Below are 24,001 nucleotides of genomic sequence, written 5' to 3'. Positions count from 1 at the left end.
AAAAGTATGTTCTATTATAGAGCTGAAGTAAATCCAACAATTATTCTAAAAATCTAAAGATTTTTCATAGGCAAATAATTATTCTTTGACAATGAACTCAGGTAAGTCCTTTAAAATTGTTAAATGTCCCTCATGCACTCCACACGTAAACTGGATTTAGAAAAATCCCATCAACAAACACCTTTTAGGTGGTGGGAGAAAAAGACAAATTAATCAAAAACAGAAATATAACAAAGATGGTTAGTGCAGAAAACAGTATCCTCCCTGCCTAACTCCTTAGCCCGACTCTCTTCTGATTTTTAGTTAAGGTCCACTTGCCCTAGCTCTATTTCAGCTCTACTATCCATCCCACCCCTCATCAGCACTAAGTGAACCCTCTACTAAATCAAGTCTAGTCTGGTTCCAGTTCCAAGAACCAAATTTCTACCTTATTTTTGTGAACAACCCTCAACCCTGTTTCCTAAATCTAATATCTAATATTATTGGGTCCTTTTCTTCTTATCCTATCTCTAAATCTATGCTTTATTCCCTCTTAAGAGACCCAAATTTGTTTTTGATTAATCTTCTTCAAAGAATAGAGTCCTGTTAAAAATTTCTGCCCCCATTTGTGATTATTATCCTACCTCTTCAGATCTTCTGAAGCTAACCATCTACCAAGTTACATTTCACAACTTGCCAGCTCACAGATACTCCATTACTGTAAATTACTGTAACTCAAGGATGTCTTGCTGATCTCCCTGAGGCTAACTACTAATGCAGTCTATCACCTCCAGAACCATGTTCTCTAGATATCTTGATTGGCCTAACTAGGTGAATTCTTCTTACCCGCTACTGCCACCCAAATACACTGGCAGGTAAGACTGACTACACTCCTGATTCTCACCTTCCCACTCTCAGTCAATCTTGTCAGCTCTAATTTAACACACAGTTTGTAGAAACTCAAGTTATAGGACAGTTACCCAAACTAAGACTGAGTTGTTCCTTTTTATATTCCTCAACTAGTCTGTAATATGTAACAACAGTCTCCATGTAGTGAAGAAAGCTGCTGACAATAAGTGTGAATCTAAGATACACTAGAAAGAGATACAAAAAAAGAGTTATATCATTCTTTTTATTCAAAATATACTTGCTAACTAGGTATAATATATTCTACTAATGTTATTATCAACTAAAGCAATAAAACTAATACAACTAATTAGAGCTCTCATAAATGCAGATATAATCTCTCACCTATAAGAAGGTATCATTCTTGCCATTAGTCAAAGCAAAGAATCTAGGCCTTATAATTTTCAAACCAATGCACAATTCTTGAATAGCAAAATCAAAATTTTCATAAGCTCGCAAGAGATGCAATGATCTTTACTCTGACTAATCAACAAAATAATATATCTCTAATGGTGTCTATCAGTTTAAATAACGTTAAATATACAACCAAAATTTACTTTTGTGACAGGGGTTCCTAATCTGAGATCCTTTGAGGGATCTGAAAACTTGGATGGGAAGAAAATTACATCATTATTTTCACTAACCTTTACATGAAATTTAGCTGTCTTTCAAACGTAAAAGTAGACAACAAACTACCTATGATATCATCAATAAAAATCAGATATTTTCATATCACATTATAATTGTTACTAATATCTCAAAATACTGTTTATGCTCACCACTATTTCAGAATTACAGTATAAATTTAACCTGCTGCTTATCTGCGTATGATTGCAGTATCCAGTTTATAGACACTCCTGTGACAAAGCTGGCCAACTACCGGGCAACTCTGCCCCAAGTAGTTACATTCAGACGCCAAAGAGTTACGTCATGTGTGATCACACTGGTAACCTAATCATCTATGTTGTTTTCAGGTATTCCCTATCCACAATATGTGGAAGATGTGTCAAAGATCATCCCAAATCTTCACATTCATGTCCTTAAAAAAATTTTTAACTTTAACTTGTATTTTAAATGTAGTTTCTCATTTTATAGTGTATTAATAAAAAGGCACATATACTACTTTATCACAAATTTTAATATTTTCAAAACTATATTTTGATAGACTTGATTTCCTTTGTAATCCTAATAATACAGTTACGCATTTAAAAATATCCTGAGAAGGGCTTATCATGCAGCTAAAGTTCATGGCACTGAAAAAGTTTCAAATTCCTATTTATAACACTTATAGACATTTTTTTATTCTGGCACTAGTATATGAAGTATTATTACAAAAATGTAAGTCATAGCTTCTGCTATCAGATATTATCCTACTGACTGTCCAACATGGGCACATCCAGAAACAGCTGGTTAATATCACAGGACCACGTTTTAGCTGTTATGTCATTAACCAGCAGTTTCAATGACAGCAGTTTCCTTTTGTTTTACATATATGTATATAAAACGTTTCAGATAAGACTTTGCCCAAAGGGTTCTGAGATTAAAAATAATTTTTAAATCAGTGATCCAGAACATACATAAAGCAACTAAAGAAAAAGTGTTAAATTGCATAGTGTCAGACTATTAAAAGTGGGAAAATACAACAAGAATATTTACTGAATATGTACTATGTGCCTGGTACTATGCCACAGGTACATATACATACCACAGACACACTATTTCCCTCCCTCTCTCTCATTTAACTTTAAATGCTCTAGAATATATAAATTTTAATTTATTGGCTAGCGAATATGCCAATTTATGGTAAATTTTCACCCTTAGAAGCATCAAAATGTAACTAATACTTACTTCTGAATCTTTAGATAGGCCATAGCTCTGTTAGCTGGAAGAAGAGCATTTGCGCCATCTGCTGCTATCCCTCGAGTATAGCATTCAATTGCTCTTTCATATTTCCCCTCTTTGAAAAATGCATTCCCCTATTATTTTGGAAAGAAGTATGGAGAAGAGTCAAAAAATTATGCAAAAAAACCAAATTCAAATCTTATCAAAAACTACAAAGATATTCATCAATGTTATTTCAGTAAAGTATATTTTTATTGTTAAAAATCGAGTCCATGAGACGTGTTTTAGAGTCTATTAGTTTTTTTTAATGACATTATTCTCTTTTCACTACTAAAAAGAAAAAAATGTATACTACTATATTATTTTGCAGCATTCATCATTATTCTAGTAATTAAATATTATGCAAAGCTTAAATTTAAAAACACACCTTAATAAAGGCCCAAATATCATACATCTTTAACTACATTAGAAGCTGTACAAAAGAATTTCATAACTCAATTTTTGTAAAAGACCATAGTACCAGAATTGTACAGCCCATTCTGCAGTAACATTAACATACCTAAATATGAGATAAATTAAACTGTACTGGAATTTATATACCTGATTTCACTGTGACATTTATTTTTAATCAGAGTCAGATATCACAATCAATAATCATTTCATACTATTTATTAGGAATCCTTTGTGGGTCCAGGAAAGGCTATAAATTACATTAAATTAAATCTCAATTCATGATTTGTAAAGGAATTCTGATCAGAAAGTACAAATTAAAGGAAAAAAGTACACTGTAGGAATGGATTGTAATTTATTTCTATGTTTAATTTATGATTATATATGTAAATATATGTTAAAATACTCAAAAGCTATCTGCTCCCTAAACTTAAATGTTTCTATAATTATGTTTTTTAAAAATTTACGTGTTAAGTCATCGATTACTCAAATTTTAACTGGTAGTTTACAGAAGTTTTAGTGTAATTTCTAGTTCCTACTTAAGAAGAATTTGAATATAATATTAGAGAAGCCAGGCCGGGTGCGGTGGCTCACGCCTGTAATCCTAGCACTCTGGGAGGCCGAGGCAGGTGGATCGCTCGAGGTCAGGAGTTCAAGACCAGCCTGAGCAAGAGTGAGACCCCGTCTCTACTAAAAATAGAAAGAAATTATCTGGCCAACTAAAATATATATAGAAAAAATTAGCCAGGCATGGTGGCTCATGCCTGTAGTCCCAGCTACTCGGGAGGCTGAGGCAGTAGGATTGCTTGAGCCCAGGAGTTCGAGGTTGCTGTGAGCTAGGCTGACGCCACGGCACTCACTCTAGCCTGGGCAACAAAGCAAGACTCTGTCTCAAAAAAAAAAAAAAAAAAATATTAGAGAAGCCAGAACTTAACTGATATATAAGAAACTCTGGGAGGCCAAGGTGGGGAGGATTGCTTGAGCTCAGGAGTTCAAGACCAGCCTGAGCAAGAGCAAGACCCCGTCTCTACTAAAAATAGAAAAATTAGTTGGGTGTCGTCATGAGCACCTGTAGTCCCAGCTACTTGGGAGGCTGAGGCAGTAAGCCCAGGAGTTTGAGGTTGCAGTGGGCTACCAAGACGCCAATGCACTCTACCTGGGGTGACAGAGCGAGACTGTCTCAAAAAAAAAAAAAACATAAAGAAAAGAAACTAAGAGTAAATCCTCAGCAAAACATATACATTATATGTTGGAATCCTTTTGGATTACCAGATCTTTCTCTGCAATGGCCTGCTGCTTATTCTGTTGATCTTCAATATGTTTTTTCTCCCCTTCAGTTGACTTAATAATCACTGTGTCAGCTTCCTTTGGATATGAGTTTTCTTTGGATGTTAAAGCCTAGGAGACATAGCAGTCAGCTAAAATAAAACAAGTAATGCAAGATGCAAATACATTTGACTTCAAAATGTAAATTACGTGCATTAGAATTTCTGCCACATTTCAAATTAATAAATAACATTTTCTGCTCTAATTCAAAATCTTTCTACCTATTAAAGTAAAAAGAAAAAAGTATATAATAAATTTAATGTGCTTTTTATTTCAATTAAAATAAGTAGTATCTACTAAAGGTAGTCATCCAGTAAATAAAATTTCTACACAGTCCGGGCACTGTTCTAGGAGCTGTTTTCAAACATAAAACAATTAATTAAAACCACATCACCAAATTTCTCAAATTGAATATTCACAGTCATTATTTGACCTTAGACAAAATACACAATTACACAAGATAATACAGTTCATAATTATGATCAAGTTGATACATTTACCAACAGATTTTATGTGCAATAAGTAATGGCTATATTTAAAAGCAGATTTTCCACAAGCATTGTCATTTTTTTCTCAATATTTCAACAATGGCAAACGATTATAACTTTGATTTAAAGGCAAAGTGAAAGGAATATGTAACTTCTCAGGATCATTAAACAACTAATTTTATATTTAAGTATTAACTATTGTTTTACTGTTAAAAAATCAACATTGTTTTTGCTAAAATAGAAACTATAAAGATGGAGCAACTAAAAAGTAAAAAATCAAAGAAATATGCCAAAGTTTAGTACAGGAATTGGTGCACATGCCAAAAAAGAAAAATCAGTGGGATAAAGAAAAAATAATTCTGTCATCTAGGAAAAAGTAAAGCAATAGTTCTAAAGATCTCAGCCAACTTTTAAAATGACCAATTAAGGACCTTTAAATACCATTACACTATCTCTAGCTTACAAATTCATTTAGTAAAGCTCTATAGTACAAAGAATTAAAATTAGAAAATCTCTATATTAAGCAATGTACAGGCCAGCCGAGGTGGGTCACGCCTGTAATCCTGGCACTCTGAGAGTCCGAAGCTGGAGAATCGCTTAAGCTCAGGAGTTCGAGCCTGAGCAAGAGCAAGATGCCGTCTCTACTGAAAATAGAAAAATTAGCCAGGCGTGGTGGCACATGCCTGTAGTCCCACCTACTCAGGAGGCTGAGGCAGAAGGATCACTTGAGCCCAGGAGTTTGAGGTTGCTGTGAACTAGGCTGATGCCACAGCACTCTAGCCTGGGCGACAGAGTAAGACTGTCTCATAAAAAAAAAAAAAAGAAAGAAAGAAATCTATAGTACAAAAATCTATGCAAAAAGCTTTAGTTTATTAAATAAAGGTAATACTAATAAACTTAATTTAAATAACTATAGTTTACCTGATTAATTTTCCTGAGTTCATTTGTTGCTTCAAAGTTATTTGGTTCCAGTTCTAATACTTTTTCATAATCTAAGGAAAACAGAAGATAAACAATTTTTGAAAGACAAATATTACAAAACCTGTATAAAACTAATCATTAATCACATGTGTAAAATAGGCATCTGTCCTACAGCAAAATAAAAGAGAAATACTAACATCAGCCTACTGGACTTTCTTCATTCTCCCCCAGGGCAGACAGAATCTTATGACAAACCACCTTCTTCCACCAGCCCCAGGAATGATACTTGTTATCACAAGTTGTACATCATAAAATAAAGCAACAGCAAAATCCAATTAAATATCAGCTTTATTCAGATTTTGTGATTTAAAATACACAAACCTATTTTATGGAATAATAAAAGGCTTAATTACATAAAATACATAAAAATGTGTTGAGAGCTTTACCTCTTGCCTCACAAACACCAATAAGATGCTTTAATCCCTATTTTACTGATGAGAAACTGAAAATCAGAGAAGAAACTGGCCACACATCTAGTACGTGGCAGAATAAGAATCTGAACTAAGGTCTGTTTGGAGGCAAATAAGGCATTCTTTCCCAAAACATCAAGATATCTTTCAAACTGCAAAAATGAGCTTTGTTCAAATAATAGAAAGCTCTCTGGAGTAGAAATTGTGATTACTTACTATCCCTTGCATACCATTTGTTAAACTGTTAAAAAAAATTTTTAGATAATGATGATTGGAAAATACCTTTCTTGGCATCCTCTAATTTTTGCAAAGCAAATCGAGCAGCACCTCGTCTGGCATAAGCCTTTGTGTAACTTCTATTCAAGGCAATTGCTAAATTACAATCAGACTCAGCAACAGCAAATCTGCAATTTAAAAAAATTAAAATAAATGAAGTAAATAAAAATCATTTATTAGCCAGGAATGGTGGTGTGAACCTACAGGCAGCAGGATCACTTGAGACCAGGAGTTCGAGGCCAGCCTGGGCAACACAACAAGACCCTCGTCTCTTAAAAAAAAAAAATCATTAAACCAAAACTTCAAAATTTGCTTCCAAAATTCCTAAAAAGCGGATTTATTTCCCAATTGAAGGTATGTTTTCAACCTCCTTTTGGTTAATTAAGCCTAGTAAAAGCAATACAGGAATACCTTGGAGGTAATTACAGGTTTGGTTCCAGACCAGAACACCACAATAAAGCAAGTCACACAAATTTTTTTGGTTTTCTAGTACATAAAAAGTTATGTTTAGTCAGGCGCGGTGGCTCACGCCTATAATTCTAGCACTCTGGGAGGCCGAGGTGGGTGGATTGCTTGAGCTCAGGAGTTCGAGACCAGCCTGAGCAAGAGCGAGACCCCGTCTCTACTAAAAAAAAATAGAAATTATCTGGCCAACTAAAATATACATATAGAAAAAATTAGCCAGGCATGGTGGCGCATGTCTGCAGTCCCAGCTACTCGGGAGGCTGAGGCAGTAGGATCACTTAAGCCCAGGAGTCTGAGGTTGCTGTGAGCTAGGCTGACGCCACGGCACTCACTCTAGCCCGGGCAACAAAGCGAGACTCTGTCTCAAAAAAAAAAAAAAAAAAAGTTATGTTTACACTAAACTGTAGTCTCTTCAGTGTGCAATAGCATTATGTCTAAAAAAATGTACATGCCTTAATTTAAAAATACTAATTGCTAAAAAAAAAATGCTAACAATCACCTGAGCCTTCTGGGAGTCATTATCTTTTTGCTGGTGGAGGGTCTTGCCTTGATGTTGATGGCTGCTGACTTATCAGGTTAGTTAGTAGTTGCTGGAGGTTGGCATGGCTGTGGCAATTTTTAAAAACAAGACAAGGAAGTGTGCCACATTGATTTGACTCTTCCTTTCACAAAAGATTTCTCTGTAGTATGCAATGCTGTTTGAGAGCACTTTACTGACAGTAGAATTTCTTTCAAAGTTGGAGTCAATTCTCTCAAATCCTGTCACTGCTTTATCAACTAAGTTTATGTAATATTTAAAATCCTTTGTTGTCATTTCAATAATATTCACAGCACTTCTTTTTTTTTTTTTTTTTTTTTAAGCCAGTCAAGGCTGGTCCAAAGGTAGTGAGTTATCTCACAGTTACAGACTGAACTCCTTGTTCTACTTCTTTCCCCCTTTCTTGCTACTGCACTTGACTAGTCTTAAAATAAATAAATAGAAGCCAGGCATATTTAGCAGTGGGAGGTTGTGTATTCACAGCATTTCACCATGGGTAGATTCCATCCCAAGAAACCACTTTCTTTGCTTACCATAAGAAGCAACTCCTCATCCATTCAAGTTTGATCATGACATTGCAACAAGTTAGTCACATCTTCAGGTTCCACTTCTAGTTCTCTTACTATTTCCACCCCAACTGTAGTTACTTCCTCCACTGAAGTCTTGAACCCCTCAAAGTCATCCATGAGGGTTGGAATCAACTTCTTCCAAACTCCTGTTAATGCTGATATTTTAACCTCCTTCAATGAACCATGTTATTAATGGCATCTAGAATGGTAATTCCTTTCCTTTGCCCAGATCCATCAGAGGAATCACTACCTATGACAACTCTAGCCTTAGAAAATGTATTTCTTAAATAAGAAGACTTAAATGTCAAAATGACTCCTTGTTCCACAGGAACGAATGGTGTGTTGGCAGGCATGAAAACAACATTCATCTCCTTGTACATCTCCATCAGAGCTCTTGGGTGACCAGGTGCATTGTCAATGAGCAGTAATATTTTAAAAGAAATCTTCTTTTCTGAGCAGTAAGTCTCAATAGTTAGTTTAAAATATTCAGTAAACCATGCTATAAACAGATGTGCTGTCATCCAGGCTTTGTTGTTCCATTTATAGAGCACAGGCAGAATGGATTTAGCATAATTACTAAGGGCCCTAGGATTTTTAGAATGGTAACTAAGCATTGGCTTCAACTTAAAAGTCACCAACTGCATTAGCCCCTAATAAGACAGTCAGCCTGTCCTTTGAAGCTAGGCATTGACTTCTCCTCTCTAGCTACGAAAAGTCCTAGATGGCATCTTTTTCCAATAGAAGGTGGTTTCATCTACACTGAAATCTGTTGTTCAGTGCAGCCACCTTCATCAGTGATCTTAGCTAGATCTTCTAGATAACTTGCTGCAGCTTCTCCATTAGCACTTGCTATTTCACATTCCATTTTTATGTTAGGAGATGGCTTCTTTCCTCAAACCTCATGAACCAATCTCTGCTTGCTAGCTTCCAACTTTTCTTTTGCAACCTCCTCACCTCTCTCAGCCTTCCGAGAATTGGAGTTACAGCCTTGCTCTGGATTAGGCCTTGGCTTAAGAGGATGTTGTAGCTTGTTTGCTCTATCCAGACCAATAAAACTTTCTCCATATCAGCAATAAGGCTATTTCGTTTCCTTATCACTCATGTGTTCATTGGAGTAGTACTTTTAATTTCCTTCAAGAACTTTTCCTTTGCACAACTTGGCTAACTGTTTGGCACAAGAGGCCTAGCTTTCAGCCTGTCTCAGCTTTCAATATGCCTTTGTCACTGAGCTTAATCATTTATAGCGTCTTATTTAAAGTGAGAGACATGGAACTCTTCCTTTCACTTGAACACTTAGAGGCCACTGTAGGGATATTAATTGGCTTAATTTCAAAATTACTGTGTCTCAGGGAATAGGGAGGCCCAAAGAGAAGAAGAGAGATAGGAAAGCACCCAGTCAGTGGAGCAGTCAGAACACACATAACATTTATCAATTAAGTTCACTGTAACATACAGGAATGCTTTGTGGCACCCCAAAACAATTACAACAGTAACATCAAAGATCACTGACCAGAGATTATCACAACAGATATACTCAATAATGAAAAAGTTTAATATACTGTGAGAATTACCAAAATGTGACACACAGACATGAAATGAACACATGCTGTTGGAAAAATGGTGCCAACAGACTTGCTCCATGTAGGGCAATTTGCAAAAAACTCAGTATCGATAAAGCACATAAAGCAATAAGCAATAAAGCGAGGCATGCCTATAACTCTTAATGGTGAAACATTGGTAGCATTCCCTTTAATGCAAAGAATGCCGATTATCACTCCTTTTTCTCAGCATTGTGCTAGAGTTCCTTACCAATGCAGTTTCACAAGAAAGAAATACAAGGTAAAAAGACTGGAAACAAAGGAATGAAACTGACATTATTCTCAGATGATATGATGGCCGACACAGAAAACTCATAATGATCTAGAAACATTCCTAGGAATAATGAAAGTTTAGCAAGGTGGCTGCTTTATTATAGACCCCCCAAAAAAAATTTAGCAAAGATGTACTACCAGACGTAGATGCAAAAAATCATAAAACTGTTTTCAAGGACATTAAAGATGATGTAAGTGGAATATTTCACATTCATGTATAACAAGGCACAAAAATATAATAACATAATTCCAAACTGATCTATAAATCCAATGCAATTCTAACCAAAATCCCAACAGGATGTTTCAAGGAATTTGAGATGATGATTCTAAAATTTATATTGATGAGAAGTCCATGAATACCCAAGACATTTCTGAAGAATGTAAGGTAGGAGAATATGCCCTACATTAAATAGCAAGACTTATTATAATTATAATGCTATAGTAATTAAAGAGAGTGTGGAATCGATATAGAGATAGGCAATAGACCAATGTAAAGAATTGAGAGACGAGAAAATCATCCATGCAAACTTGACATATGACAATTGTGCCACTGCAGATCCATGGTGAAAGCGCAGCTCTTCCATAAATAAGGCTGAACAATTGGGATAGTCACATGTTCATACAGGAAAATATGAAATTGGAATCCTACCTTCAACATATGTGAAGAGACCTAAATGTGACAAGTAAAACTTAAAATTTTTTAGAAGAAAATATAGGAGACTATAATGAGCTCAAGAAGAAAACTATACTTTTATCATTTTTTAAAGTGCTTATCTTTTAAAAAGTCAAATTGAAATATATTAAAGAATTTCTATCATTAAGGTTCTATAAAGACAGACAAGGAGATAAGTTACAAAGTGGGAGAAGAATGATATTAGTATCTAGGGATTAGTATCCATAATAAAGAACTAGTAAAAATCAATAGAAAAACAGCCCAACAGAAAAATGGCCAAAGGACAAAATAGGCATATCACAGAAAAAGAAGTGGTGAATGTACATATAATGAGATGCTCAACCTCATTAATAATTAAGAAATGCACATTAAGACACAATGAAATGCCATTTTATACCCACTAGATTGCAAACAATTAAGAAAGCCCAATTATACCAGTATTGGTAAGGGTACAAAATAGGCATTCTTACACACTGCTAATGAAAATATAAACTTGTACAACTACCTGTGTAACAACTGTTCATCCCCCTGTAAAGCTAAACATCTGCACATCTTATGACCCAACACAAAAAATGTACAAAAATGTTCAGAGCATCACTGAAATAAGAAAGGAAAGAACAGAAGGTAGGAGGTAGGGATAGGGAGGGAGGCAGGGAGGGAGGGAAGAAGGGAAAAGAAAGGAACGACCAACAATTCAGCAACAAGAGAATGGATACCTATGGTATGTTCCTAAAAAGGAATTACATATAACAGTGAAAATGAGTGCTCCACAGCTATATGCAGCAAAACAAGAGTGATTCATAGAAATATAATATTCAGAGAAATATGGGAGCCACAGAAGACCACATACAGTATGATATATTTTTAAAGCTCAAAAATAAGTTATATATTATTTAGGGTTATATACATATATAGTAACCTTTTTTAATAAAAAATGATAAATATACAATTCAAGTTAGTGATTAACTGGGAAGGAGGCAAGAGACGGATATGAAAAGGAACATCGAGGTAGCTTCAAAAATAATAATGCTTTAGTTCTTAAGTTGGGGGGGGTTGGTTTATGTGGGTTTATTTAAAATTATTCTTAACTTACGTATGATACATAAATTAGATATCAAATATTACAAAATGTAAATATTACCCTAATTTGTAAGACTATTAATATCCTACATTTCAAAGACCTAAAAATATGCCATTTAAATAGCAAAAATTCGACACCAATATAATTTGTAATTCTAAATAATTAAAACAGTAAGAATGTTTTTTGTGATGGTGTTTTTTTAAAAAATCCTCATTAAGTCAGTTATCTGTCATAGAAAGGCAAGATGTACCACATTTAAGCTCCTCAGTATTAGGTATGTAGTCCAAAAGTCGGTATGACTTTAAGATAAATGTTGAAATGTACTTTAAGTTTACCATAATGAAAGTTCTTTAGATCAAATAGTGGATAAATAGTTTTTCAAAATAATGGAGGGATACTAATTTCTAAAAATATCCGATTAACTTTTTTTACTTTTATGAATTAGGTAAAGAACTTGATTTTTAGAGGAATATCTCAGTAAAGTGAGCTATGGGAGCATGGTTTGAGCACTGAATGGTTTAAATAAAATAACTCACTAAAAGGGAGTAAACTGTAAGAATTTACAGCTGAAAAGAAATGCAATATATTTTCAATCTGTCCAACACACTTTTATCATCAAAGATGTTTTTAAAAATCAGTTTCCAGGCTGGGCACAGTGGCTCACACCCATAATCCTAGCACTCTGGGAGGGGAGAGTGGGAGGATCACTTGAGCTCAGGAATTCAAGATCAGCCTGAGCAACAGTGAGACCCCATGTCTACTAAAAATAGAAAAACTTAGCCGGGTGTGGTGGCGCATGCCTGTAGTTCCAGCTACTCCGGAGGCTGAGGCAAGAGGATTACTTAAGCCCAAGAATTTGAGGTTGCTGTCAGCTAAGCTGATGTCACGGCATTCTAGCCCAGGTGACAGAGTAAGACTGTGTCTCAAAAAAATAAAATAAAATAAATAAAAATAAATACCAGTCTCCATATACATATAAAACATGCACACACATTATGGAAATTCCTTACTTTTTCACTCTAAAGTATGCTGATGCTCTGTTTGTTGGCAACACTGGATTATATGGATCGGCGTCCATGCCTTTTGTGTAACATTCAATTGCTTCGTCATATTTTCCCTGTTTAAAGTATTTATTGCCCTGAAAGAAAAGAGAAACAACAAAAATAGTCCTTTTACAAGCGCTGAAATTCACTACAGTTGAGCCTTGAACAACACAGGTTTGAACTGTGTGGGTCCATTTATATGTGGATTTTTTTCAATAAAAGTTATACCTCCTCTACCTCCTCTGCCACCCCTGAGACAGCAAGACCAACATCTCCTCTTCCTCCTCCCCTTTAGCCTACCCAAAGTGAAGGCAATGAGGATGAAGATTTTTATAATGATCCACTTCCCCATAATGAATAGTAAATATATTTTCTCTTCCTTATGATTTACTAACATTTCCTTTTCTCTAGCTTACTTTAAGAACACCGTATATAATACATTATAACATATAAAAAATATATATGTTATTTTACCATTTATGTTACTCGTAAGGCTCCGGTCAACAGTAGGCTATTAAAAGTTAAGTTCTGGAGGAGTCAAAAGTTAAAAGCAGATTTCTGACTGTGTGAGGAATCAGCACCCCTAACTCCCACATAGTTCAAAGGTCGATTACATACAGTCACTATATGGGTACAACCCAAGAACCCAAGCAGAAAAATGAATAAAATATCTAGCATTATACTTTTTATTGACAATACCAACCCACAGAAATGTAACCCCAAAAATGCATCAAGATGAATTCTAATCTGAAAACAGTTAACACCTCTGTGAAAGCAATATAACTGGTTTTATAATAATGAGGCATCCCTCAGGGAGATAGCCTGTGATATGGAGTGGAATATAATATTTATGCAAATAATCACACACTAATTTCAAGTTACTTCAGTCTACTATTAAAAACCCTGGCCAGGTACAGTCCAAGCACTTTACATGTAATAATTCACTTAATACTCACAGCAACCCACTGAGACTTAGTAATATTATTAATCTCATTTTACAGCTGAGAAAACTATGGTACAGACAGGTTAAAGAACTTATCACAGTTCTGAATCCAGGTAATCTGGCTCCAGAGCATGTACTCCTAACCATCTGCTATCATGTCACCTAAAAGGGATATAGCCAATAACAACATAGTTTAAACACTCCCTAAACTATTTTCAAGAAATTTAAGGAACCACATGATTTTCTACATATCCTGCTTACCTGAAAAGTATCTAAAGCTAATCTAAAGAGTACCTTTTCTTTTAAAGCAAGAGCCTTTTGTGAATCTATATGAATCCCATCTTCTTCTGACTCTGATTCTTGAGACAGAGAATCATGGGTACTATCTTCTTTGTCAAGCTCATCAAGGATACTGTCCTAAAATCAAAAGTAGAACAGTGCTTATAATTACATGATTATTTTTTTTAAAAAAAAGACATAAAAAATACACTCAAAAAATTAAATTGTTACAATCTAAGGACCTATAGTCCTATGAAAGCAATCCAAATAATCTGTCATTGTTAAGAAAAAGGTGCCCTTGTTTAAATAATCAAGATCCAAACCACTTAAAGAATCTGACTCTGAACTCATAAAGTAAGCTAACAGAGTTTACAAATCACAACTAAATCACAAACTATTAGCAGTGAGGTATTATGGCTTGACTTGAGAGCAGTCTGCAAATAACCCTAAAATGATTTAATTAGCACCCAGTAGCAGAGAAAGGGGTTTGTTTTAAATCTGAGCTCTCGATCACTATGTTATACTATCTGTCAGTATATTCCAAAATATAGCTGACTCTATCAAAGAAAAAATATAATATGCTAGTCCAGTAATTCCCAATCTCTTTTGACTCACATTCACTTCTTTCATAGTAATAAACAATTTCAGAGACCCCACAAGGATGTGTAAAAATCATATTTTTATCATATATAATAAAACAATTTTAGTAAGATATTTTTTAAATCAATAAGCATTAGAGTAAACTCATTTAGACACAAACTTTAATCATTATATAAACAAAATCCTTTTTGCATTTAACACACTATTTTATTTATATAAGAAAAAACAAATTGTTGATGAGAAAAAACAAAACCTATGCTTAGTTTCACTGAATGAACATTAAAACATGGACTGAAATTTAGCTATGTGTTTTAGCACGAAAATTCTACAAACACCACCAGCCTATCAACATTGTAGCCAAGATTATCCAACCCTGCTATGCTGACACACAGAAAACTAAGAGCAGCAGGACATTAAGGTAGCTGCTCAGATCTGAGCTAGAATGGAATGGTAAGTAAACATCTATATCTTCTATGTAGACACTAAAATGACAATTGCAAGCAATACAGTACAATCATGATATGACTGTCCATAAAACAGCAGGAGCTCAATCAGTATCTGCTGAATGAGTAAATGACTATGTAGAAAGCATCTTTACAAGAAATCATCTTAGATAATGCCTTTCAGAAAAGGGCATTTAAGAAAACACGGACATATGAAAAGGAACAAGCCAAACAATAAGGAGTCAAGTCACAAAAAATGAAGGTAGACTATATAATACTCAGTTGAGAATAAACTGTATGTTCAGAAAGCATTATTTTCCCAACAGCAATAAATTCCAGACCCAAAATTTTACTTCTCTTATAATGGGACAATACTGAAGCAGATGGCAAACTATTTAAATAACCGTCCCAGCTGTCTCTTAAATCAATTAGCCTTGGTTTCATTAAGAAAAATACAACACAACTAACTTGGAAAACTGTTTTGACTGTCTTCTAAAGCTAAACATATGTATAAATTAAGATCCAGAAAACCCCCTCTTGGATGCCTATGTCCATCAAAAGACAAGTACACGAATGTTCATAGCAGGTTTATTCATAATAGCCCCAAACCAGAAACAACCCAAATGTATATCAATAGGAGAACGGACACACAAATTGTTGAATATGCATACAATGGAATTACGGTCAACAATAAAAAAAAAACTGCTACTTACAATACGGATCAATCTCAGATAATGATAGCAAAAGAAGCTAGACACCAGAGTGCATACTATACAATACATTTATATGTGAAATTCCAAAACTGACAAAATACCAGTGTGAGAGGTCAGAACAGTGTCTATTTTTGAGAAGTCAGCAACTGAAAGGAAGGCTTCTGGGATGCTGGAAATGCTCTCGATCTTGAGCTGGATGGTGGTTTCACAGGTGCATAAATGAGTAAAAATTCAGGAAGCTATACACTTAAGATTTTTGGACTTTACCATATGTAAGTTATAAACAGAAAAACACAAAGAAAACAATAAACACAGAAATCAGAATAGTGGTTACCTCCGGAGGCTGAAAATGGGAAAGGAAAAAAACACACTGGTAGCTTCAACAGTATTAGAAAAATTCTCTAAGTTAGATGATGGGCTCATATATTCATTCTATTATGTTTTAGAACATACTCTTTTGCATGAATCAAATATTATACATGAAACACTTTTAAAAAGACTAAAAAGGATGTATATTCCAAATTTGGTTATCACACTCTCCAAAAATCAACCCTTAAAGAGGGTTAAAATCCATAATAAGGCCGGCCAACAAGTCCCCTCCCTTTCACAGGCCGATGCGACAGTGGCTGGAGCACTGGGTAGAGGGTTCTGAGGCAGAGCACTGGTGCTAACTGTCCAAGTACACTGTGTGTCACATGTGGGAGACAGGAGGCCACACATTTGCTGTCCCAGTCTAGAAGGGTGAACCCACCCTCCTGAGATCAAGATAGGCCTACTTTTATTGCCACAAAGCCCCAGCCCTAAGACTAGACACAAAGGCGTTCTCTTTAAGCAGTATTCCACAGGTCCTTCAGTCTATAATAAGAGACATCCACAGAATCATTCTTTTCTGGGAATATCAGAATTCTGGCTATTTAGGGGTTAGAGAAGGTGGGGAAGCAGGGGGTCGTGAGACTATAAAGGACTGACACAAAGAGGATCTTTGTGATGATGCGGCATTCTTTATCTTAATTACAGGGGTGGTTCCCCAAACTTACATATGGGATAAACGGCATACAACTAAACACACATTGCACCAATGTCGATTTCCTGGTTTTGATACTGTACTACAGTTAAGTAAGATGTAACCACTGGAGGAAACTGAGTGAAGAGTACACTGGATAAATAGGTAGCAAGAAATAAACAAACAGTAATTTTTGCAAAAAGAAAATAAACAAGGAAAGAAAGAAGGGAGGGAGGGAGGGAGGGAGGAAAAAGAGAAAAGAGAATCGAATTGAATCAAATCGAATTGAATCAAATCGAATCAAATCGAATCAAATCGAATCCTGGCTATTTTATCCACCATTCACTGAAAAAGGATTGCAGAAAAAAAATAACCTAGTTAACTAAAGAGCTTTGTAATTAAATTTTTATTGCACATAACAGTCTGTAAGAGAAACACACACAGGTCATAAGAACTCTATATTATTTTTCATCTAACCTATGAATATTAGCTAACTACAACAAAATTGTATTCAATTATCAAGAAGCAAAAGACGAGATTAACTTACCACATCTAGTTTTGCCCATGCCTCATAATCATAAGATTTTATCCTGTTTTTTGTATTTTCCTCTTTGGTTTTTTTGGAAGATTCTTTGGCTTTGCCTTTCTTCTTTTTCCTAAAATTCCCATTTCGAATAGGAGGTAAATTCTAGGGAGGAAAAAAAACAAAGTTTTGTATACTCTGCTCTATTACTCTTTATATAACTAGCTATGTTTAAAATTCTCACTAAATTGTATTTTCAAGTTAAGAAGTAATTTTTAAATTTAATTTTCAAGTGCTTAAAAATACCAATTTACCATCTTCACTTATGATGGCAATTATGCTCAAAAAGTTTAATTCATTCTTTGATGAATGTTGAACGTTCTTCAGTCACAAGAAAAGTATTACCTGGAAATTCTAATTATACCTTTAACTTGTAATCCTAAATTCAAACTTCAGAAACTACCTGAACTTCAGCCTTAGTACAATGAATTAACAGTGGAACAAAGGCAAACTGAACTGCCTCCACAATATGTACAGTATGAAAAACCTAGCTGTATTTAAATACATTGTCTTAAAAAAAATTGGTTGAACCTAGGTACTACCTGCATTTTTATGCCAATATAGTATGTTAATATATCATTAAAAATACAACTATACATATTATTTTTATGCACACACTTCTACACTTCTGCATATTTTACAATGCTATTCATCTACCTTTAAGTATTATCACATGATCACCCTTTCAGCAACTATTTACTAAGCCTTAAAATATCTTACTATAGTTAATACAATTATTACAAAGACTTTCTAAAAGGCAGAATTTCTAAAAATGTTGACAGTGAAGCAAATCACTTTGATGTCAGTATTTTCACAAAACATTTTAAAAACATTGTTCTTTATTTTAAAATAAATAGCTTTGCTGGGTACTTAATTAAGAATTCCTTTTAAAAAAAAAAAATCCATGACAGATTAGGGAATTCTCAATTTACCTCTTCAGGAACACCATTCTGTCTTCTTAGTTCCATATCCTTTTGTTTAATGTCTTTTTCCCAGTTTTCTAAATCCCTCATAAAGTCTTGTAATTCTTCTGCATTTTGTTTCACTTGTAGCTGTAATTCGATTGCTTTATTTGTCGAAGTCATTATCACTGCAGAGTTTTGAACCACCTCTGATAAGAATTAAATAGGATATTTGGCTTATCTTTCTGAAATCTAATAATTTTTTCAACACTTCACAAATGGCCAAGATACACGGACAGAGAAGAGCTTAAAGTGATGCTGAATAAAGAAAATATCAATATGATATTTTTCAAATGAATCAATTGTTTGTTGAATAAACAAATGAAAAACAGACAAGTTTGAACATCCTTGAAATGCAACATGAATGAAAGGCAATGGGGAGAAAATCACTGAAATCAGCAAGTAGCCTATGGTAGCAGACAGGCTCCTCATTTCTGGAGTTTGTAAGTATATCCCAATTATCTCCTTTATTCCTTTTTCTTCCAACATTTATTGAACTTCTACTATGCTAAAGGCCCTGCCTGTGTCAAGATTTAGGGATGCAAAACCAAGACAAGGTCCCTCCTTTAGTGGAGGAAAAAACCAAAATAATCAAAGTACTGAGTAACAAATATTACGTTAGGCAGGGGTTCTCCACCTTGGGACTACTAATATTTTGAGCCAAAAAATTCTTTGTTGTAAGGGTGCTGTCCTGTGCATTGCAGAATGGCTGGCAACATCTCTGTCCTCTACCAACAAGGTGCCAGTATTATCCCCTCCCTTCTTGGATTGTGACAAACAAAAATGCTCCCACACATTGCCAAATGTCCCCTGGCAGGCAAAATTACTCCTAAAGGTGTGTATATATATATATATATATATATATATATATATATATATATATATATGTATGTATGTGTATATATATATATATATATGTATGCTATGGAACTGACCACAAAGGACAGACGTAAATCAGATGGTAGAATGGTAGAGTCAAGGCGGAAGTCCTCAGAGGTGCCGGAACTTTAGCTGGGTTTCAAAAGGGGCCATCGAAGTGACTAACAGGGAGGAGTAGGCAGGCAGAGTGAGGGACTATGAGGGACAATGAAGAGGTTAAAGGGGTGGCTATGGGACAGATCTTGAAATGCCAGGCTATGAGGTCTGACCAATATTCCAAAAGCTATGTGAAGGTATGGAGGCAGTAAAATAAAAAGGACTTGATGACTGATTAGACTGAGGAGTTTGGGAGCAGAAAAAGATTCAAATAGTGGCCTGGATGTCTGGCTTAGGAGCCTGCTAAGATTAGTGACATCATTTTGAGTCAAGAAATACAACTTTAAAAGGTAAAGAGATTCCAGAGTTGAAGGGGAAATGGAAAGTCAGATTATTTCAGTTTGGGATATGTTGAACCTGAGAGCTTATGGGGAGACATCAGGAGAGGAGATACCCAACAGGCAGTTATATGGGACTACAGATAAATCTGAGTGTGTCCCCAGCATAAAGGTAGAAGTTAGAATCATGAATTCGGCCATTTTAATCACGGTCACTATTGGGAAATGCGGGGAGCCTGGAGAACACTAATATTTAGGGAACAAACAGAGGAAGATCTCTTAGGAAAAACTAGGCAGTAGCACCTAGACAGCTGGGAGGAAAACCTCGAGTGTACTGTCACAGAAGATCAGAGAAAATGAGTTCAAAAAATTGAGAGGTCAGCAGTGACAAATGCCACAAAGGTCATATAAAGGGAAATAAAATGCTTTACATTTAATAATACAAAGATTATTGAGAGTTTTCATGAGATAAAAAAAGTGAAAATGAAAAGAGCTAAGTAAATGAAATTATATGGGGATTAGAGTAAATTTGCCTTTAATTCATGCAGAGGAAAAAGTATATGAGCTAAAGAAAAAAAAAGGGGTAAATTTGCCTTTAATAATGTAAGAGTTGTTCTTGAGTATTAATCTGGGGGGAAGAGGAACAAACTAAAAGAAGATATAGGAAAGAGGATGAGCCTGGGCCAAAGTCCCCAAAACGGTGGGAGGAGATTCAAAACTGAAGAAGGTGAGGAGGGAAGAAAGGTAGGAAGGACAGAGAAAGAATTAGAAAAAGGATTTGTTTAGGACAGTTAAAAATACCTCACTAAGGCAGAAAGAAGAGATAGTTGCAGATGCAGATAGGTCTTCTGATCCTCAGTCTCAACAACTAAACTAAGTTTAAGCTTCTTTCGGGCAGCGTCCATGGGGGATCACATATGCGCATCTCATTCAGAAACAAAACTAGGACCATGTTCTGCTGGGGACTCAAAAATATGAATAAAAGCGCAGCAAGGCAATGAGAGGTTGTAAGAGATTGGAAGCTTTTCCATTTCACCTATCACCTTTGTTGCTCTCACAGGGCAAAATGCTCCCTCGGAACCTGCGATAGGGCAGGGGTCCAGGCATACAACCAGAAACTTCCAGCGCCTGGGGCATCACCTTCATACCCAATATCCAAGCAAACATTGCACACCAACGCCGACAAGTGGCGGGCCCCACCCGGAATGGGGCTCCGCGGTCCCGACCACCGCAAATCGCCCACTACCCCGGGCGGCGGGGGTGGAGGGTCCCTGAGCAAAGCTGACCGCCCAGGCCTGGGTGGCGCCGAGAACCCCCCAGGGAACTCGCTCCCCGGGACTCCGCTCCCCTGGACACCGACGCGCCGCCCCAACGCCCCACCTCCGCCGCCGGCCTCAGCCCGCTCCGCCTCACCGGTACCCACAACCGCGCCCCCTCCTCCCGCTAGGAGACCCCACAGGTCTCCTCGGCTGCTCCAAGCAGCGATAACGACAGGGCCCCCTCACCTGACCCAGCCGTTAGCGCCGGCACCGCCGCCGCCTCACACCCGCAGCGACTTACGCCGGCCCCCGCCTTCCTGCGCTTTCCCACAAGCCCCCGCGAGCCCTTGCCCCGCCCCCTAGATCCGGGGCTCGAGCGTGCGCAGAAGGTCAGGTTCATGACTGACTGCTCAGGGTGGAACCAGCTTGATGAGGAAAGTGTGCGAGGGCGGCGTCTGACCCTTTCTTTGCCTGCTTCCCATATAACTAAACTTTACATGAGATAACCCAAAAACGGCAGGGTCATCCTGACTTTCTTATCCCCGAAACAATAAAACCTTGACTATTTCCTTGGACTCCCCTCAATGTTATCCCTAAGATTTACCTTGCTGGTAGCTAACAATATGTCATGACCCTTGTGAGTATTATAATCATGGGAGAAATTTACTGTTTTTCTACCATGAACATACTTGTAACTTTGTAAACTTGTAACCCTGGCAATTTTGCGGGATTTTTTTTTCCTTTAAGTGCTTTTATTTGGCAAACCAGTCCTCCAGTCTGACTCCCTACACCTTTTGCAAGCAAACACTTTCCTTTTCTAAGTGTATCTCTCTCTGGGTCTTTCTTTGATGTGTGCCAGTATTAAGGTCTGTCTTTAGATATGTTCTGGCACACAGAGAAAAAAGAACATGAAGCTTTTAACACTTTGCTTCTGCTTCCTGTGTGAAGGAAGGAAGGAAGCTCTCAGGAGAGAAGGCTGTCATTACAGAAATAGTTTCGTTGCGGTGACAACTCTAAAATTGTAAAACGAAAATAATTTTAGAAGTCCACGGAAACAAACACAAACAAAACTTTCGATTTGAAACAGCTCTATGATCTCAAACATCATCCTCAAAATCCTGATGGGTGGTTCTCAAGCTTGATTGAACCTTGGAATCATTGAAGGACTGTGTGTGCGTGTGTGTGCGTGTGTGTGTGTGTGTACAGTGATTTCTGAGTCCTATCCCAGAAAGTCTGATTTAATTAGTCTGGGGTGCAGCCTGAGCATCAGAATTTTTTAAAGCATAGGAAACAACTGTACAATTGAGGCTAGGAACCACTAACCCAGGTGCTGGTCAATGAAAAACTACCTTGGGATCCTCCTTCACAAGGTCATATCGTTAGCACATCTTTCCCATTGTTTAATTATTGGTATCTTTGTATTTTAAAGTCATAGTAGTCAAATCATTAAGTGCATCATCAAAATATTTACTAATGGAATGATTTTTTTTTTAGTTGTGTTAGGGAGATAGGTAACTGACTTTTAAAGAGTTTCTTATGTGTTTTAAAATTAATAACAAATCATTTTAAAACAGATATTGATTTATTGATGTTCTTAACAAAACCAACTACATTTGATTTATTAATTCTGGGAGATTTGTGCTCACTTTGGCAGCACATGTACTAAAATTAGAATGATACAGAGAAGATTCGCATGGCCCCTGTGCAAGGATGTCACACAAATTCATGAAGCATTCCATATTTTTTAAAAATATAATTTACATAAAATAAATTCTGGGAGAGTTGATTGAAATGAGAGATAAGGAGGCCAGATGGCTGCTCTAGTAAAACATCATAGACCCTTAGGTGATCCTCTCTTCTCTCTGCCTCTCTCTGTCTCTCTCTCTCTTTTTTCTCTCTCAAGCCCCACGATAATCAGAGGTTGTTTAGTGAATATAAAATCAAAGTGAGTAGAGTAAATGGAATGATCTCGATGGCCAAGATCCCCTAATTCTGAGGCTCCTGTTGTCCCACATAAAACTGTGCCTATGATGGCAGCCTTCTCTCCTGTGAGCTCAGACCCAGGCTGTTTTAAGTTCTTTTCAGATTCCATGCAGACTTTCCCACTTCTGTTGAAAATTGTCTTCAAATGGGTTTCAACAAGATTGGTAAATCATGCCTTTATTGTATATGTCTCTTTCATGCATTTATTTACTTTTACTGAGAATAAACCCGAGTCATCTCAATTGTATTTATTGTTCATATCTGAATAGTCATTTTCAAAGAGACAATCTCTTTGTGTTTTATATGTTGAAATTCAAATAATCAGTGGAAATAAACATGAATGTTTATTACTGCAACAGTAAAATGTTGTAGTTATTGTGAATATTGTTAATTTTATATCCAAAACAATTATTGGGATCTTTCAAATAGTTAAATAAATAAAGATTCTGACAGTTAACATAAATCTTAAGAAGGGGAGTATTAGCTAAGTAACTTTAGGAAGAAAATTTATAAACCTTGAGGCTTCCAAACCTGTATTAGGTTTGGTTGCATGTGACAGAAAGCCCAAGATACGAGTGGCTTAAACATGAAAGAAGATTATTTTTCTCTCTCCCATAGGACTGAATATAAACACCCAGGACTAGTATGGCAATCTCAGTGTCAGACCCAGGCTCCTTCTACCTTGCTGCTCTACCATCTTCAGCACATGGCTTTCACTTGTGGTTCAAGGTGGCTGTTCAAGCTCCAGTGACCTTGTCTGACCTCCAATCAGCAGGAGGGGGCAAGAGTGGAAATAATGGCACCCCCTGCCCTTTAAGAATACTTCCTCTTACATGCCATTGGCCAGAACTTAAACACATGGCTACTTCTATTTGCGAGGGAGGTTGAGCGTTTTCACTCTTGGCAGTCATGTGCATATCTAAAAACTGGGAGTTCAATGAATAAGGAAGAGGAGGAGGAAAGTAGATATTGAGGGGCAACCAGCAGCCTCTGTCACAGGTCTTAATAGGTATTTTTTTTTT

At 36.2% G+C, this 24,001-nt stretch overlaps 1 protein-coding gene and 1 non-coding gene across 2 annotated transcripts in view; one reads left to right on the top strand and one right to left on the bottom strand.

The window, feature by feature from the left end:
• Nucleotides 1-21,321, bottom strand: part of RPAP3 (RNA polymerase II associated protein 3) — a 36,876-nt gene extending 15,555 nt beyond the window's left edge. Inside the window, exons 1-9 of the mRNA XM_045555113.1 lie at nt 21,243-21,321; nt 18,395-18,573; nt 17,427-17,567; nt 14,136-14,258; nt 12,866-12,993; nt 6,665-6,786; nt 5,913-5,983; nt 4,447-4,575; nt 2,734-2,861 (exon numbers count right to left, since the gene is read on the bottom strand). Of these exons, the coding sequence (XP_045411069.1) occupies nt 2,734-2,861; nt 4,447-4,575; nt 5,913-5,983; nt 6,665-6,786; nt 12,866-12,993; nt 14,136-14,258; nt 17,427-17,567; nt 18,395-18,547 (995 nt within the window). The 5' untranslated portion in view covers nt 18,548-18,573; nt 21,243-21,321. The remainder of the gene's footprint in view (nt 1-2,733; nt 2,862-4,446; nt 4,576-5,912; nt 5,984-6,664; nt 6,787-12,865; nt 12,994-14,135; nt 14,259-17,426; nt 17,568-18,394; nt 18,574-21,242) is intronic.
• Nucleotides 21,322-22,634: 1,313 nt separating this feature from the next.
• LOC123640836 lies at nt 22,635-22,741 on the top strand. Its single transcript, XR_006736080.1, has one exon. It is a non-coding gene; the product is annotated as a U6 spliceosomal RNA (small nuclear RNA).
• Nucleotides 22,742-24,001: the final 1,260 nt, after the last annotated feature.

This window comes from Lemur catta, chromosome 6, assembly GCF_020740605.2.
Source record: "Lemur catta isolate mLemCat1 chromosome 6, mLemCat1.pri, whole genome shotgun sequence".
In the NCBI taxonomy this organism is placed as follows: domain Eukaryota; kingdom Metazoa; phylum Chordata; class Mammalia; order Primates; family Lemuridae; genus Lemur; species Lemur catta.
Note: the sequence above shows the minus strand (reverse complement) of the source record. Positions and strands in the feature narration are given on the sequence as shown.